General features: G+C 35.8%; 2 protein-coding genes across 2 annotated transcripts; both read left to right on the top strand.

Moving 5' to 3' along the window:
• Positions 1-271: 271 nt before the first annotated feature.
• On the top strand, positions 272-1919 carry LOC105977301 (chalcone 4'-O-glucosyltransferase). The gene has a single exon (XM_013002605.2). It carries the CDS (start codon positions 416-418, stop codon positions 1760-1762), a length of 1347 nt encoding a protein of 448 aa, XP_012858059.2. The 5' UTR covers positions 272-415; the 3' UTR covers positions 1763-1919.
• A 4542-nt stretch (positions 1920-6461) lies between these two features.
• On the top strand, positions 6462-8055 carry LOC105977407 (chalcone 4'-O-glucosyltransferase). Its single transcript, XM_013002713.2, has one exon. The coding sequence runs from the start codon at positions 6550-6552 to the stop codon at positions 7879-7881; it is 1332 nt and encodes a 443-aa protein (XP_012858167.1). The 5' UTR covers positions 6462-6549; the 3' UTR covers positions 7882-8055.
• The last annotated feature ends 7884 nt before the right edge of the window (positions 8056-15939 follow it).

Genomic DNA, 15939 nt, shown 5'->3' with positions numbered 1-15939 from the left:
AATATATTGAATACAAGTGAAGGGACGAATTTACCCCTGCAAATATCACGTGCAACGCACGTGTTTTAACATTCCGATCAAAATTGCCGGAAACTTCAGTTTAGGGGGCACCGTACAACGATTATCGAGTTCAGGTAAAAACGTGCAAAAAAAAATTGTTTGGGGGGCAAAGTGCAAAACAACCCATAGTTTAGGGGGCAATCTGCTTTTTACTCTAATTAATAACCCAAATCACCTAAAAATATTTTTTGAACTTAAAATAATAATAAATAAATAAATAAAATAATCACCCACCATAAACGTCACGTACTCCCGTTAACATAAAACAATACAAACGGTGCAAATTTGAACGGAACGGCAAAAGCAATAATATATTTTCCATTTAATTTCTGATCTGAAATTAAATTGTTTGTCAATGGAAGAAGACACCATAGTTCTCTACACTACGACGGAGCACTTGAATACCATTTCAGCTCTCGCCGTCTCAATCGCCAACCACCACCCCTCCATCTCCGTCGTCTTGCTCGGCACCGCCGCATCCGCTCCCATCGCCGCCGCCGCCGGTCCTTCCGTCACCTACCGCCGACTCCCCACCCCCGATCTCCCAGCACCGATCTCCGATCCCGTCGAACTCTTCTTCGAAGTCCCCCGCCTCAACAACCAGAACCTCCGAGAAACCCTAGATGAAATCTCCCAAAAGTCAAACATCAAAGCAATCGTCATCGATTTTTTCTGCAACTCGGCGTTCGAGGTGTGCACGAGCTTCAATGTACCCACTTACTTCTGCAACACCACCAGCGCGTTCGGCCTCTGCGCCATATTTTACTGGCAGACGCTTCACGAGACAACTCCCGGCGGCGATTTCGAGGGTTTTATTGAAGTCCCGGGGTGCCCGCGGATCCACTCGTCGGATATCCCCAAGTCGATGTTCTATCGGCAGAGTAATTCTTACAAACACTTTGTGCGCACCTCCATGAACATGCGCAGATCGGCTGGGATCCTCGTCAATAGTTACCACGCGCTCGAATTCAGAGCTTTTGAAGCAATGGCGAACGGTTTGTGCAATCCAGGTGCGCCAACCCCGCCTGTTTATTCAATTGGACCTTTCGTCGCTGAAAAGAACAACGCAGAGAGTGAGTGCTTGCGGTGGCTGGATTCGCAGCCGATTAAAAGCGTCGTTTTCCTCTGTTTTGGAAGAAGGGGGTTTTTTTCGGGGAAACAGTTGAAAGAAATGGCGATTGGTTTGGAAAATAGCGGTTGTAGATTTCTCTGGGCGGTGCGTGATCCGCCGGGAGCGGCGGCGCGTGAAGAGGCGGACTTGGAGGCGTTGCTGCCGGAGGGTTTTTTGGAGAGAACTAAAGATAGGGGAATGGTTTTGAAGAGTTACGCGCCGCAGATGGAGGTGCTGAGTCACGAATCGGTGGGGGGTTTCGTGACTCACTGCGGTCAGTGTTCGCTTCTGGAAGCTGTGTCGTTTGGGGTTCCGATGATTGGTTGGCCGCTGTACGCGGAGCAGAGGATGAATCGGGTTTTCATGGTGGAGGAGATGAAGGTGGCGCTGCCGCTGGAGGAGGCGGAGGATGGGTTCGTGACGGCGGCTGAGCTGGAGAAGAGAGTCAGGGAGCTGATGGACTCGGACACCGGGAGAGAGGTGAGACGCCGGGTAACGGAGATGAAACACTCCGCGGCGGCGGCGGTGGCAAAGGGTGGATCGACGGTGGCTGCTATGGAGAAGTTTATGGAGTCGGTAATTCGGGGTTAATTTATTTATTTATTTCAAATGGTAAAATAAAATTATAAAACGTATTTGTCTTATTTATTAAAAGTAAGATTAAAATAATAAAATAAAATAAAATATCTTGTAATTTTTGGTAATATTTTCTAAATATGAACTTTAACCCCTTCATATTTTTGCAAAATATGATTTTTGAGTTTTGATCCTTCATCTTTTTTTCTCCACATTTTTATCTAAATATATTCATATATATTTTCATACTTTTACTCTTACAATATAAATTAATATGAATAAATTTTATACAATTTTGTATTTTTTACATTTTTATATGAATACCCCCAAAACATAATTGGGGAGATTCCCCAAACCCCAAAATTGTATCGTAATTTCCCAATTGACCAATTATATTGCTTAAATATAATAATCTGCATAAAAGAATCACTTACATATTTGCCGGTTAAGGAAACAAAAATATGGAACAACGGAAATCGACTGAGGCTTGCAATTCCAACGTCATTTAGACAATATTTACGGGTTGTTTATAGTGCAACATGCTTCTTTCGTTACTCTTTCAAGATACAACAGTCGGTTACTTCCAATTTTGCACAAACTCGAAGTCCACGCGAACTTCAAACACGAACGAAACTTCAACAGAAGAGGGAAAATACGAAGAACCGTGCTCATAATTGCCCGACTAAAATTAAGTACGGAATTTGCCAGATTTTACGTTAATTTATAGACGGTACAAATCTCTCGGTGGAGGATTGCAATGGTTGGATCGGAGAAAGAATCAAGTATACGTATAATAAATCCAGAAATACGATTTTTTTTTTTTTTTTGAGTAAATTAAAGTCTATTAAATCATTCCTACCAATTTGAACGTGGTAGGGAAATTAGTTTGGAATTGGGCCGAATAACTCATTATTCGGTTGGGGCCTAGTTAATTAATTATTAAATAAATATTAAAAAAGCCCTTGTCTAAAACCTAATAATCTTTTTGGAAATTCAAATAACACAAAGTCCACGCTCAAACCTACACGAGATACATAATTTGTGGAGCAATTTCCATTCAACTCACTTCATAGTTAGATGTCTTCAAATATAATTATACAATCAAGTTAATATTACTCAATATTAATTATTGGAAATCGTGATATAAAGTATAAACCATGAAGTTCCAATACACAAAATACCCATCCATGTTTACAATAATTTTCCGCAACTATGTAATTACCGGGCTATGCTAATTCGATTTTGTCCGATCTTGTTTTAGCAGTTGTGACCTATTCAATGAAGCCATTGATCAATATGTGAGAGGCCTCGGCTAATATAGTACTCCTTCTATCTCATATTATATATTGTTTTAGATTATTGTTTACAAATTAAGAAAATCAATAAATATGCACAGATTATAGCAAAAGAAACATAAAAAGTCCGTAAAATATCACCGTTTCTCAACTAACTAATTAAAAACGATAAAGGACGAAATCGAGACAACTTTTAAAAGGGTTTCAACTATATTCTAGATGTGATTATAGGTTGAAGAATTTGTCTTTAATATGTTTCACGTTTCTTGTACTGAAATTGAAAGAGTACTACTACTTACAAAAGTAGTGGTGCACACTTTGCCTTGTCACTTGCTTTTGTTACCATACCATGTTTCTTGGATTTAATGTATTGCTAGTGAAAATGATATTTTCTTACAACAATTATTTGTTGCTTTATATATATATATATATATATGTATATATATATATATATATATTTGAGATCAGGGTCGTTCCTAAGATTTTGGGGGCCCTAGGCGAGAGTTTTGAAGATGGTTGAAAAATGGGGCCTTTCTACAATTCACGTGAAACTCAATTTTTTTAGAAAAATGGTAAACTCTATGTTAACTCATTTTTGTAAGGTATATAGCCAGAGGCAAGGCTATAAATTTTTGATATAGTGATGATAGTTTTCGGGGGTTCGAGGGCAGTGCCCCCAGTTTTTTTAAGAATAATTTTCATTAAGTAGCACTAAAACAAGTGTAAATATATAAAAATAAATAGCTAATGCACTACAAATTAAATAATTGGGGGCCCCATTATTAGAGGAACTATAAAAACAAGTAAAAATCGATGATCTATATCTATTATATATAATATAATTTTTTTTTGAATAAATTCTAATATATAAGACATATAAAAAAAATTTGAGGCCCTAAATTGTTACAAAAATCCGAGTGCCCTAGGCGATCGCCTACTTTGCTTCCCCTAAGAAACCGGCCCTGGTTGAGATGTATTTTGAAAGATATAAGGGTCCATTTGGATGGAGGGATTTGGGGAGGGATTTGATTTGGGGAATGGATTTGAAATGACTCCAATTTTGGAGTCATTTGAAATCCATCACTATTGCTCCAAAATCAACTAAAAATGAGGGGTGGGGATTTGAAATCCATCTCCAAATCCCTCAATCCAAACAAGTTCGAGGGATTTGTTATTATGGATTTGAAATCCCTCCCCCAAATCCCTCCATCCAAATGCACCCTAAGATAATTGACGTAATTCATGAGGATTAAGGTAATGTAGAAAACTAATTGTATAGTCTCTCTCAGTAGAGATTATTATTATTATTATTATTATTATTATTATTATTATTATTATTATTATTATTATTATTATTATTATTATTATAAAGATTATGGGTGTCTAAAGCAAAATACAAAAACCCATGTTAGAAACATGATTAGTGACGCTCTTAAACATTTTCCAAGTCACTAGCAAATATTTAATATTAAACTAATCATTATTTTAGAGGTATGTGATTGGTTGATTACTTCAATATATTCTTTCAAACGTTATTAATTATTATATATGCTTGTCATCATAAATATAAATTGTCGTTTTCGCATGTACTAGAATTATTGATTTAGACTTTAGAGTAGGTTGGCATTATCAACCCTAATAGCCATGAGTCCATACAAATTAAATGTACAATTAAGAGTCTGTTTGGCTAAGTTATTTTATATAGTTTATAATCTCCTACGTCTGATAAGTTGATTTAAGAGTTGATAAGTTGATACATTTTATTTTAGAATTATTTTTTAAAGTGTTTCGATTAGGGATCCGCTTAGCTAAGTTTATTTAAACAGTTGATAAGGAAGGTCTTAGGTTTGATAAGTTGTTGTAAAAAATGATATGTCGTTACATCTTATTTTTAGAATTATTTTTTAAAGTGCTTGGATAATGAATTTATAAACTTTTTTTTTTTATTCATTATAAGATCTTAAATAAAGACGTAGGGTAGAAGTATCCCAGCAACTTATTTTTTTAATTTTTACGGATTTATTTTATTATCTTTTATCTAACACCTTACAAGAACTTATAAGCTTTTAAATATCTTATAAGCACTTTTTCAAAAAAAAAAAAATCTTATAAGCTCTTATGAGCTTACCCAAACAACCCTCCAGTTCTATTAAATGGAAACTGTACTATGTAGTCTGTCCTTTTTGCGCGGTAGATGCATTGCACCGTCAAAAAAGAAATATTTTGGCATTTTTTTTTATATATATATATTTTTGATTTTATTTTTAATTTTTTTTATTTCCTTAAAAATTATAATTTTGCCTTTTGAATACTAGTTAGTACAAAGTTTAAAATGTTAAATGTCGTTTTAATTTTTATGTTTTGAGTTTTCTCATATTAAAATGGTAACTCATTCATGCTTAACTCTCTCAATCGACATTAAATCTAGTTAATTTAAGTTAGATTAGAAAGCCAACTTAAAGGCCGAATTTTTTTGTCAATTCGGGAAGAAAAAACAGTAAATAAATGTTCCTATTAATAACGTCGCTACAAACTGAATGAAATTAAATGGGGTAAATGTTACATATTTATAAATTAAATAAAAATAGACCTATAAATAGCACATTTACCAAAAAAAAATAAAAACACTAAAAGTGTCATCAACTCTTGTGGTGTAGTCTTTAGAGTCGTATCAACTACTTCATCCACTACAAAAAAGCAAAAAAAAAAAAACAAAAACAAAGAAAATATATGCCCTTCCATCTGGATCGTCGGATTGCTAACGGCAGATAAAAAATTGCTAATAATAGAAACGAACGTGACGAAAGATTTTATTTGGATCGAGTATTGGTATTAAAAAAATTTATTATTCAAATTAAGTTTTTGAATTTACTATATGCTCATATGCAAAAAAATATGTGTTTATTATAAACTCCAGCTTCTTATATTTATAATTTACATCCCTAATTTAATTAAACTCCAAAAATATAATCCCATATATTATAGATATAAGTAACACAAAAAGTATACTAAACTATCGGAAGACATTTAAGAAAAAAATTAAAAAATTCAAAATGATAAAAATAAAAAGTTATATTCAGAAAATTAAAAAAAAAATCTAAGTAATTAAATGTTTTGGAGAAAAAAATAAAAATATCAAAATTTCCCAAGTAAAATTGACCGAAAATGTTAAAAAAATATAGTGGAAAATGGCTCAAACAAACCCTTGTATTTATAGGTTTAGCAGGGGTATTTTCGTCAGATTTTGGAAAAAATATAAAAATAGGGGGAGTTTTGTATTTATGTATAGTACGGGGTATATGATACAAATTCGATAGTAAGGGGTGTTTTTGTATTTAACCAAAAAAAAAAATAACACAAAAAGTAGTTGGCAATTCAAAATAATTAACAGTTTTTTTTTTTTTTTATTATTATTTATCATTTATTTAAATAAATACTCCGGCTGCATGCAAAAGCAAATATCATTATTCATTCCGGTGAACATTTTCTGTACGAAAGCTTTCATCAATGGCGGAAACCATACTTGTATACGCTTCGTCGGAGCACTTGAATTCCATGTTACCACTCGCTGTTTCAATAACCAAACACCACCCCTCCATCTCCGTCGTGGTCCTCAGCACCACCGCCGCCGCCGCCGCGGCCTCCTCCTCCGTCACCTACCGCCGCCTTCCGACCCCCGCCCTTCCACCAAACTCCGATCCCGTCGAACAATTCTTCGAAATCCCTCGCCTCAACAACCCGAAACTTCGGGAAGCCATTGAAGAGATCTCCAAGGAATCAAACATCAAAGCAATCATCATCGATGTTTTCTGCTACTCCGCGTTTGAAGTTTCCGCCGCCGTCGGCATACCCACTTACTTCTGCAACACCACCGGCGCGTTCGGCCTTTGCCTACTGCTCCACTGGCCGTTCGTTCACGAGATAACTTCCGGCGCCGATGGCAATATTGAAATTCCTGGCTGCCCATTGCTTCACTCGTTGGATCTCCCCAAGGTATTGCTTTTTCCTCGGAGTAATTCTTACAAACACTTTGTGGACGCGTCAATTAACATGCGGAAATCGGCCGGAATCATCGTTAATACTTACCACGCGCTCGAGTTCAGAGCTATGGAGGCACTGGCGAATGGATTGTGCGTACCAGGTGCGGCGACTCCGCCTGTTTACTCACTGGGTCCGTTTATTAATACTGAGAAAGACAGTAGCTCCGGCGGCGGCGGTGCAGAAGCTGAATGTTTTCGGTGGCTGGATTTACAGCCGATGAAAAGCGTTGTTTTCCTCTGTTTTGGAAGAAGGGGTGTTTTATCTGCTCAACAGTTGAAAGAAACGGCGGTTGGTTTGGAAAACAGCGGCTGTAGATTTCTTTGGGCGGTGCGGAGTCCGCCGGGAAATCCAGACGTGGAGGCGCTGCTGCCGGAGGGTTTCTTGGAGAGAACTAAAGATAAGGGGATCCTTTGGAAGGGCTACGCGCCGCAGATGGAGGTGCTGAGTCACGAATCGGTGGGGGGTTTCGTGACTCACTGCGGTCAGGGTTCGCTTCTGGAAGCGGTGTGGTTCGGCGTGCCGATGATTGGTTGGCCGCTGTACGCGGAGCAGAGGGTGAATCGGGTTTTCATGGTGGAGGAGATGAAGGTGGCGCTGCCGCTGGAGGAGGCGGAGGACGGCTTCGTGACGGCGGCTGAGTTGGAGAAGAGAGTGAGGGAGCTGATGGACTCGAAGACTGGGACAGAGGTGAGACGCCGGGTAACGGAGATGAAACACTCCGCCGCCGCCGCGGTGGCAAAGGGTGGATCGACGGTGGTTGCTATGGAGAAGTTTATCGAGGCGGTGATAGGGAGTTAATTATTTCCTCGTTGTTGGTTAGGTATTAAGGTAAATAGGAGATACATGTAGTTTTCCTATTTTACCCATCAACCCCTTCTACTTTTATTTATTTATGTTTTTCTTTTTCTTTTTTTTTTTTTTGTGTGATAAATCTAGTTTTATTGAGGTAATAAAACTTATAATTATGTATTTTCTTTTGAAATTTTTTTTGATGAAGGACTCTTATGGTCTCCTCCAACCATTGCTACTCTCTATGAACCAAGTATGTATTTAATTAATCATAATATTTCGAGTAGTAGATCTTTATACATAGTTTTCTTATTTCCTATTAAATCCGTTCGTTGTTCAAGTTTGTTGTGGGTTTGATCTTTGTACTAGATTCAAGCATGTGATTGTTGTACTTAGAAGACGATCAATAAGAGACTGTTGCATCTTCGTCAGTCCGAAAACATTATCTTAAGAATATTGCTTCAACAAATTTCAGTCGGCATATCGTGATCCACAATTTTGAGTCGTTTCACTATACAACTAGTTGTTTTTCCTTTTACACAAATTGTTATATCAACAACACAAAGACCTATTTCTCAATTAATATATGGCTTCGAATATATATGCATATATCTTGTTAGATAATTAACTACCCTATGGTACTTTAAATATAAAACGTGTAAAAGAAAAAAAAAATGTAGACCGAAATCGATCCAATCTTACAACCTTTTCGATGTGAAGGGATCTCTTCGAGTATTCTTCGCCATTTACGTTAGAATTATCTGAAATGTGCCTGCACTTTGGAGTTATATATAGTTTTTTGTTAATGGCTTCGACGAACCACTTCAAAGGTGTAAACCGATTGTTTTTCCGATGTTCAACTTATTGAATTTCATTGGATGTGATCCATACCGAAATCGGCCTACGAGGCCCAAAGCAAAGAGCCCGTCAAGAAATGGATAAGCCCGGTGCGCGTGATCCACCAGAGAGTCAGGCCCATAGAGAGGAATGGTCTTGAACGTTCCATAGGCCCGTTAATAAGAGAGTGGAGGCAACTACCCAGATACGCCTACATCACATGGGCATCCCGGCGCCCCGGCGGAGGTCGGGGTAAGCCATAAATAACGTTGACAGTATCGTCAGTGGCGTATTAAATGCTCTGACAACAACATTTAATACCTGAATGACCAGGTGCGGCCAAGCGGCGTGCACACAAGCATCATAGTCAGACCTATAGGAGGGATCATGACCCCGGCCGTCCGGGCAGCGAGAAGTGGCGCTGCTGGTAGTCGCTGACCTGAATTCCCGGGCCCTCGAACGAAGAGCCAAAAGGCCATTATAAAAGAGGAATATACCCGTCTCAAAGGGGGAGTCCTTTTTTCATAGTCATCAATACATATAATAAAAAATATGTAATCCTTACTTCAAATAATCAACGAATCATTACTGACTTGATCGTCGGAGTGCTAACTCCGGCAACTCCGGCATCAATCCAGTTCTCTTCCTTGCAGGTGATAATTCAAGCAAGTCGGAAGGGTCATTGAGCCGCGTTGTTTTTGGTACGGATCAGGATGCATAGATTATGCTCCCATAATTGAAAATAATATTGACTTGATATTCGAGGGAGAGGGCAAACAAATCAATTTTATTCAAACGATTCAAGATCATGCAAGAAGTTTTTGAAAATTTCTTCAAAACTCATTGGGCATTCACACGACACACTAATTTTCAGATTTTGATTTTTTTGTACTGGATCTATTTTACAAACGATGATCTTAAAAAGTAAAAACATATACTTTGATGCAAGTTATTGATCTTTCCCAACTTTTAACGGCACGTACAACTAAGGAGAAAGAACATTCAAAGGAGAGGTAGATTCAAGAGAATTAATACGATTCCCATAACCACAAATCATCAATCCAAAGGGATTTTATACACTTACAAACCAATTATCACCAAATAAAAAAAAAAAAAAAACAATCGAAGTCCATATATTTAGAGAAGCTTCTCACCTCATTTTTTTCTTAAGAGTTCACTTGGTGTAGAATAACTCTTCCTAGAAGCACTAGATTGACACCGGTAGGGGCCCGGCACATCATAGATTAAATCATCGTCTATGGACATTATTTATGACTCGTCTTTCACAGGAATGGATGTAGGAATATTTAGGGATCCTTTCTTAAAAAATTTGAACTTGGCCTTGTTGATTTTCTTCTTCGATTTGGATTTAGGAGCCACCTAAATATCAGCTCGTGATAATAGGATATGTGACCGCCGGTTTCATTTGGATGTGTGGGATCGCCGGCGGTGGATTCCGCCAGCCTTAGGAAAAGTGTGCAGCGTGTTTTGAGATAGCCATGCATGGTGTGTGGCAGAGTGGTGGTGGCGGCATAAATTTATTGAAATCCATAGACAATTTTGCCCCTCCTCAAACACATGTGAATGGCACATGCACCATTCATGCCAGAAATTGGTTGAAAATTGCCAATTTCTTTTATTGGTACTTCAAATAATAGAGTATGGAGGTATAGCGTAATTTTTTTTTTTAGTTTAGGGGGTAACGTGCAAAACACGTCAATGTTTAGGGATAAAATGCACTTAACCCTTAAAAAGAATTGAATTTATTGAAAAAAGTAAGTTTATTGTTGGGGTTGCGTGCAATTTTCATTTTATGCAAAATACTAACCTTTTTTTGTTAAAGCAAATTTGCCATTTCAATTTTTAGCTAGCTACCAAACCTAAATATGAACAAGTGCCGTAAATTGAAAAAAGTTGGTGGAGCAAGATTTTTAGCTGTTGGAGTTGCTCTTACGTATTTACCTATTCCTCGCGAAACAACATTAGTGTACATCGTCATTTTCGCAAGTAAAGGGCTTTATTGATTTAGAGTAGGTTTGTCACTTTTGATACTAATTTAATTAAATGGAAACTATACTCTGTATTGTACATATTTCCTTTTTATATAACCAAGTTTCTTAATTCATGAAAAAGCCTATTGAATGAATATCACTCAACTTTAAGCCAAAATTTAACTGAGTGACATATATAGTAATACTTATTTTAGTATCGGTAGATATAGGGGTGAAAGTCAGATGGATTAGATCGGAATTAACCGTTTCGAAAAATTTCCAAAAAGTTTCGGAAGTACAAACTCAATTTTATTTCCAATTCCAAAATTTTCGAAATTTAAAAAATTATTACAATTCCAAAAGGCCTGAAAATGTAAGCCAATATTTAACGAGTGACAAATATCGTAATACTTAATTTAGTATGGGTAGATGCACTGCGCCGTCAAAATTTTATTATTTTGGCACCTAACGATACCGTAGGCCGCCGTCGTCGGATCCTCGGACAATCCCTTATGCATATTGTGCCACCCAATTTTCACTATATCAGTCGCATAACGACCTACTACCCAAACAACAACACCGGCGTTGTAGTTCGCTGCGGTAACCTTGCACAAGTCCGTTGATCACACTGTTGGAAGTAGGAGTTTGATGGGTTTCTTGAATTTTGTGTCAACCTCAAAAAATAAAGTAAATTTATAAACTAGGTTACGAAGTATGTTGGGTTTCTTGAATTTTGTGTTTATTATGGTAGATAAATTGAAAATGTTTAGCTGCTAATTAGGTATTGCATGTTTTCCTCTCTCACGATGAAGTAGAAAGAGCATGAAAGACATTGTTAAAAAAACGACGGGAGAGAGAAAGTGGTGATCGGTAGACATTATTAGTGTTTTAAGCGAAAATAAGTAAATGCACAAGAAGACTGACGATGTTAGTTTTTAAGTTAATGTCAAATTACGAAAAAATTTCTTATGTTTAGGTAATTACAACCACCCTTCAACTATGAATCTTCTTACACGTCCAGCCTTGAGGTATCAAATTTAGTGTAATCTTCTAAATTATATAGATTATGTGGAATATTCTCGAGTTTATACCCGTTTTACCCTATGCGAGCTCCACATTTATAACAAGATGATCACACGATGTGTCTCTTGGCTTGTAAATATCAGATTGTGGAGCATCGGAAACTACATTTTTTGTACAAATCGAGTACAAACTAGAGAACATTCCACGAAATGTATAAGATTATGTTGAATTTGAACCGTAAAGGTGTACGTGTAAGAATATTCATAATTGAGGGGTGGTTGTAAATTGTAACTGTTGGAATAAACTTGAATAAATCCCATGGAACCGTCATGCCGAATCATCAAGAATATTGTGCATAGATATAAATCGGAAGCGTACCTTACTCCGGTGGAATTGATATGAAACAATCATGGATCTTCCAGATCATCATGTACATCCGAACCCGAGAACCCTTTAGACTTCTCTTCGTTTTCTTTATGTCGATGGAATACATAGAGAATGGAATTCGTACATGTGACCCGGGGACCATGACCAATATATATAGATAACCTAATGGGCTATCTTGTGTAATTTTATTTTAGCCCATCACTATAATAAAATTACCCTAATGTCTCTACACATTAAAGGCCCACACCCTATTAGACACATTAAAGCCCAATCCAGATAAACTTTAGTCGATCACTTTAACGGGCTTAACCTTACGTGACAGTCTTGCAACACATAATATTTCACATATAAGTCCAACGTTGGATTAATGATCCAACAATCTCCCACTTGGACTATATGTGTAACTTTATAATTATAGGTTGCATAAATAAATTTTGAGCTCAACTTTGCTGTCATTACTGAAGTGTGTCTATAACCAATCTCGTCCATCAATCATGCTAACACTGAATCAAAGGGGCCTTCGTTCACATTAGTCGTAACGGGACCCAACAATGGTCACAATATCAACACAATTGAATGACATAGATTATGATGTGGATGTGTAGCATGGAAATGTCATGCAATGTGACCTTAACATACCTATTTCCAAATGGTCCTCCTTAATGAGATCAAACCTTAACAAATCAGAGTGTGAATAAACCAAAACCTTATTTCTGCAGAAATTATCCTAAAAGTATCCTTAATCCGAATTAACCCAAAATTTGTGTCTACGCCAAAAGAACACATTTATTATAAACTCCCACTAAAACCGAATATCCTTAATTAATATGACACCCATACGAGCAATATGCTCATGAGACCTTTTGGGTGACATCCTTAGTGTGCACACATAATGGAGTTTATATCGACGTATTCTATAGACACCTATCCACTCTGTATATTACAAAATAAGATGCTTTTATAAACTGATTACCGTAGTTAAAAAAGAGTTTTGGGTGTTGGCTAAACACTCGTACTTAAATTCTCTTTTAATTAGGTATACATTAAATGGATCTATAATGTACAAGCATCATACAAACTCGAAATCAAAAAACCAAATGATCTCCCAAATGAACTGATTTCGATAAATGATCATAAATGACCTTATGTTCTCTATAATTACTGTATAATCCTTTTGTTTCTTTTCAAATATCTACTTTAAGGAATTATTTAACTATCTGCCTAACTTTATGTACGATTTAGCCGAATGCGTACATACCGAAGTGTGCATATAATTTCCCAAAGCTGACAGCAAGGGAACCTTTTGCATTCTTCTTTACCGTAAGATCTTTATTGGGCATTGAGTGGGATGTGTATGATTATCTCCCACGTATCACATGGTATATACAAACATTAACTTTATTTACCTCACAAATATGAGATAATCATTATGAGTTGTAACACCATTTAGGGAATCCGAAAACACTAAAATAGAGTCCGTATTGAGTGAAACTCTAAGTGATTAGACTTTATCTATAACTATTTCAACATTGCCTATTGAAATTTCAAACGGTCTCAAACATACATTTGGGACCAAATGATTTCACCCTTTTGACAATTGATAAGATCCCAAATGTCATTATCATCTTAAGTTGAACTCAATTTAATATTGTATTCTCTTAAGGCTGTTGAGTTTATCTTTAAGAAGAAATTCGTTTTACGTGGGAGAAGAAATTATTTTTATCATTGTCTATAGCAACAAAATGAGAAAAATAAATTCTCTCTTTCATACAACAATGAGTATAACCCTTTCCCCCCTTAAACTCAATATCCTTAAGAGATCTTATACATCCCGTCTTTAAAACCATATGTTGCAGTCTTTAGTGCTTCTCTTAAGATTAGAAGCAAAACCTTACTTGTCATTTGACATACTTTGGAGACTCATATCTTTAAATAACAGATAAAGCGGACATGATTCTGTTACTTTTGGAAAATCTATTATGATGTCTCTATTGCAACAATGTGTCATTCTATGGGATAGTAGCTAACTGAGTACTTTTAGTTTTTTTCTCACTTATGTCATTTTATTTCTACACATAGTCAAACATGAGCTGACAAAGAATTCATTTATCCTTTAGGTTTTGAAACAAACCTTATGTTGACTATAGATGTAGAAAGAAAAATCAAACCTTATGCACTTTAAAGTTAAGAAATAATCGTAGCTTTAGTGCTTAAGCCGAAAATGAGATTAGACTACTAAATGTACTCCTTTATGTTTCTTTTCTTTTATTAAATATGAAACAAGATTAGTCACAAATATATATGATTCAACCTTGTCATTTTAATAAAAAGTGCCTTAAGAAACATTCTAGTACTTGCCCTATCAATCTTGATGCCCCTAAAGATTTCTTAAATGGTGCACCAAATGATCTTAATACTTATAATTAGAACGATCATATTCTTTAAGTCCCTTTTATTTTAACCTTAAGGAAACTTTTAATTCCGAAAAAACTAGTTGGTCGTTGTATTTAAAAGGTAAAATCAAGATCTATGCACCCTAAATAATAAGTAAATTGTGCTATAAAGCACAAGAACCAAAATTAACATTGACAGATAACGCAGAAGCGGAAGCATGAACTAAATAGAGAACATAAACAAGAAGACATGCTCACAACTACTATTATGTCATAAAAATATCAAATAGAATCTATGTATGTATGACATAATTAAACGGAATTGGGTTCATTTATCATAAAATACCTAGCCCAATGTTAACTTGACATTATGGACAACTCGTTAACTTTTAAGCGACAACCTTTTATAAATAAATATTGACGGTAAACTATCGTGTCAAACAATAAATCTACCTTAGGGTCAATTTACAGTTCACATGAAATTCTAATAACCGTCACATATTTATTATATATCAACCACAAATTCAAATAAAGGTATATTCCATCTCAAGATATCGGGCACTCCATTAATAACTTATCTTTGGACAATGATATTAACTTGTAAGTGATATCTTGGTGTAGTAATCAAACACTGACAATAAGAGCACATCGAATAATAATTCTACCTTAGGGCCAAACTATTATTCACATGCAAAACACCAAATAATCGCCACGCGTTTACCACCACAATGTGCACATGCAATTCTGCAAAGTATTGGCCTTCCTTAGGGCCGACACAATACCCACATTATTACATGCACAAAACCTTTTGTATTTTAAAATAAATTAAGTTTCACAGGAGAGCTCACTTAGGCGAGATGCTGCTTCTCTTAATTCATATCAAAATACATAAATCAAACCAATATTTGAATTTTAACTGGATTTAAGCCTTTAGACTTTCTCAAACAATCTTTAGTCAGAGGCTTAATTAAATTACCTTATGAACCCAAATTTCACGTTATTTAGATTTAAAGTCAAAATAAAGTCGACTAGAAATCTTCACTTTATAACCCAAAGATGAGCCTAAACCATAAATCTTAAAATTCATATTTATTTGAATTTGAGCTTAAAGTAAAATGAGCTCACAAATTCAACCTTATTAGATTTAAAGCCAACAATAAATTTCTGACAAATAAATCTAAATTCTTATGAATTTTCACAAAACAATGAAGACTCAAATTTATAATAAAGTCACGAGTCTACGAGTCAAATATCGATTGGGTCAAAGCTTATTGAGTTATACATGATAACTCATACATATATTGACAAACAAACGAAACTTCAATAAGTCAAAACCAATTGAATTATAATAATTCATATCCATAATTTGACTAATTAATCCAAAATTTCAATCCAAAAAGAAAAGACCCGAACTTTAGAAATCTGAAATTCCCCAA

The sequence above is a fragment of the Erythranthe guttata genome, chromosome 6 (genome assembly GCF_056151865.1).
Source record: "Erythranthe guttata isolate IM_541 chromosome 6, IM_541, whole genome shotgun sequence".
NCBI classification, from domain to species: Eukaryota; Viridiplantae; Streptophyta; class Magnoliopsida; order Lamiales; family Phrymaceae; genus Erythranthe; species Erythranthe guttata.
This window is presented reverse-complemented; position numbering and strand designations above follow the sequence as displayed.

Coding starts and splice junctions, on each gene's coding strand:
- LOC105977301 (XM_013002605.2), top strand. CDS start 416: ATGGAAGAAGACACCATAGTTCTCTACACTACGACGGAGCACTTGAAT.
- LOC105977407 (XM_013002713.2), top strand. CDS start 6,550: ATGGCGGAAACCATACTTGTATACGCTTCGTCGGAGCACTTGAATTCC.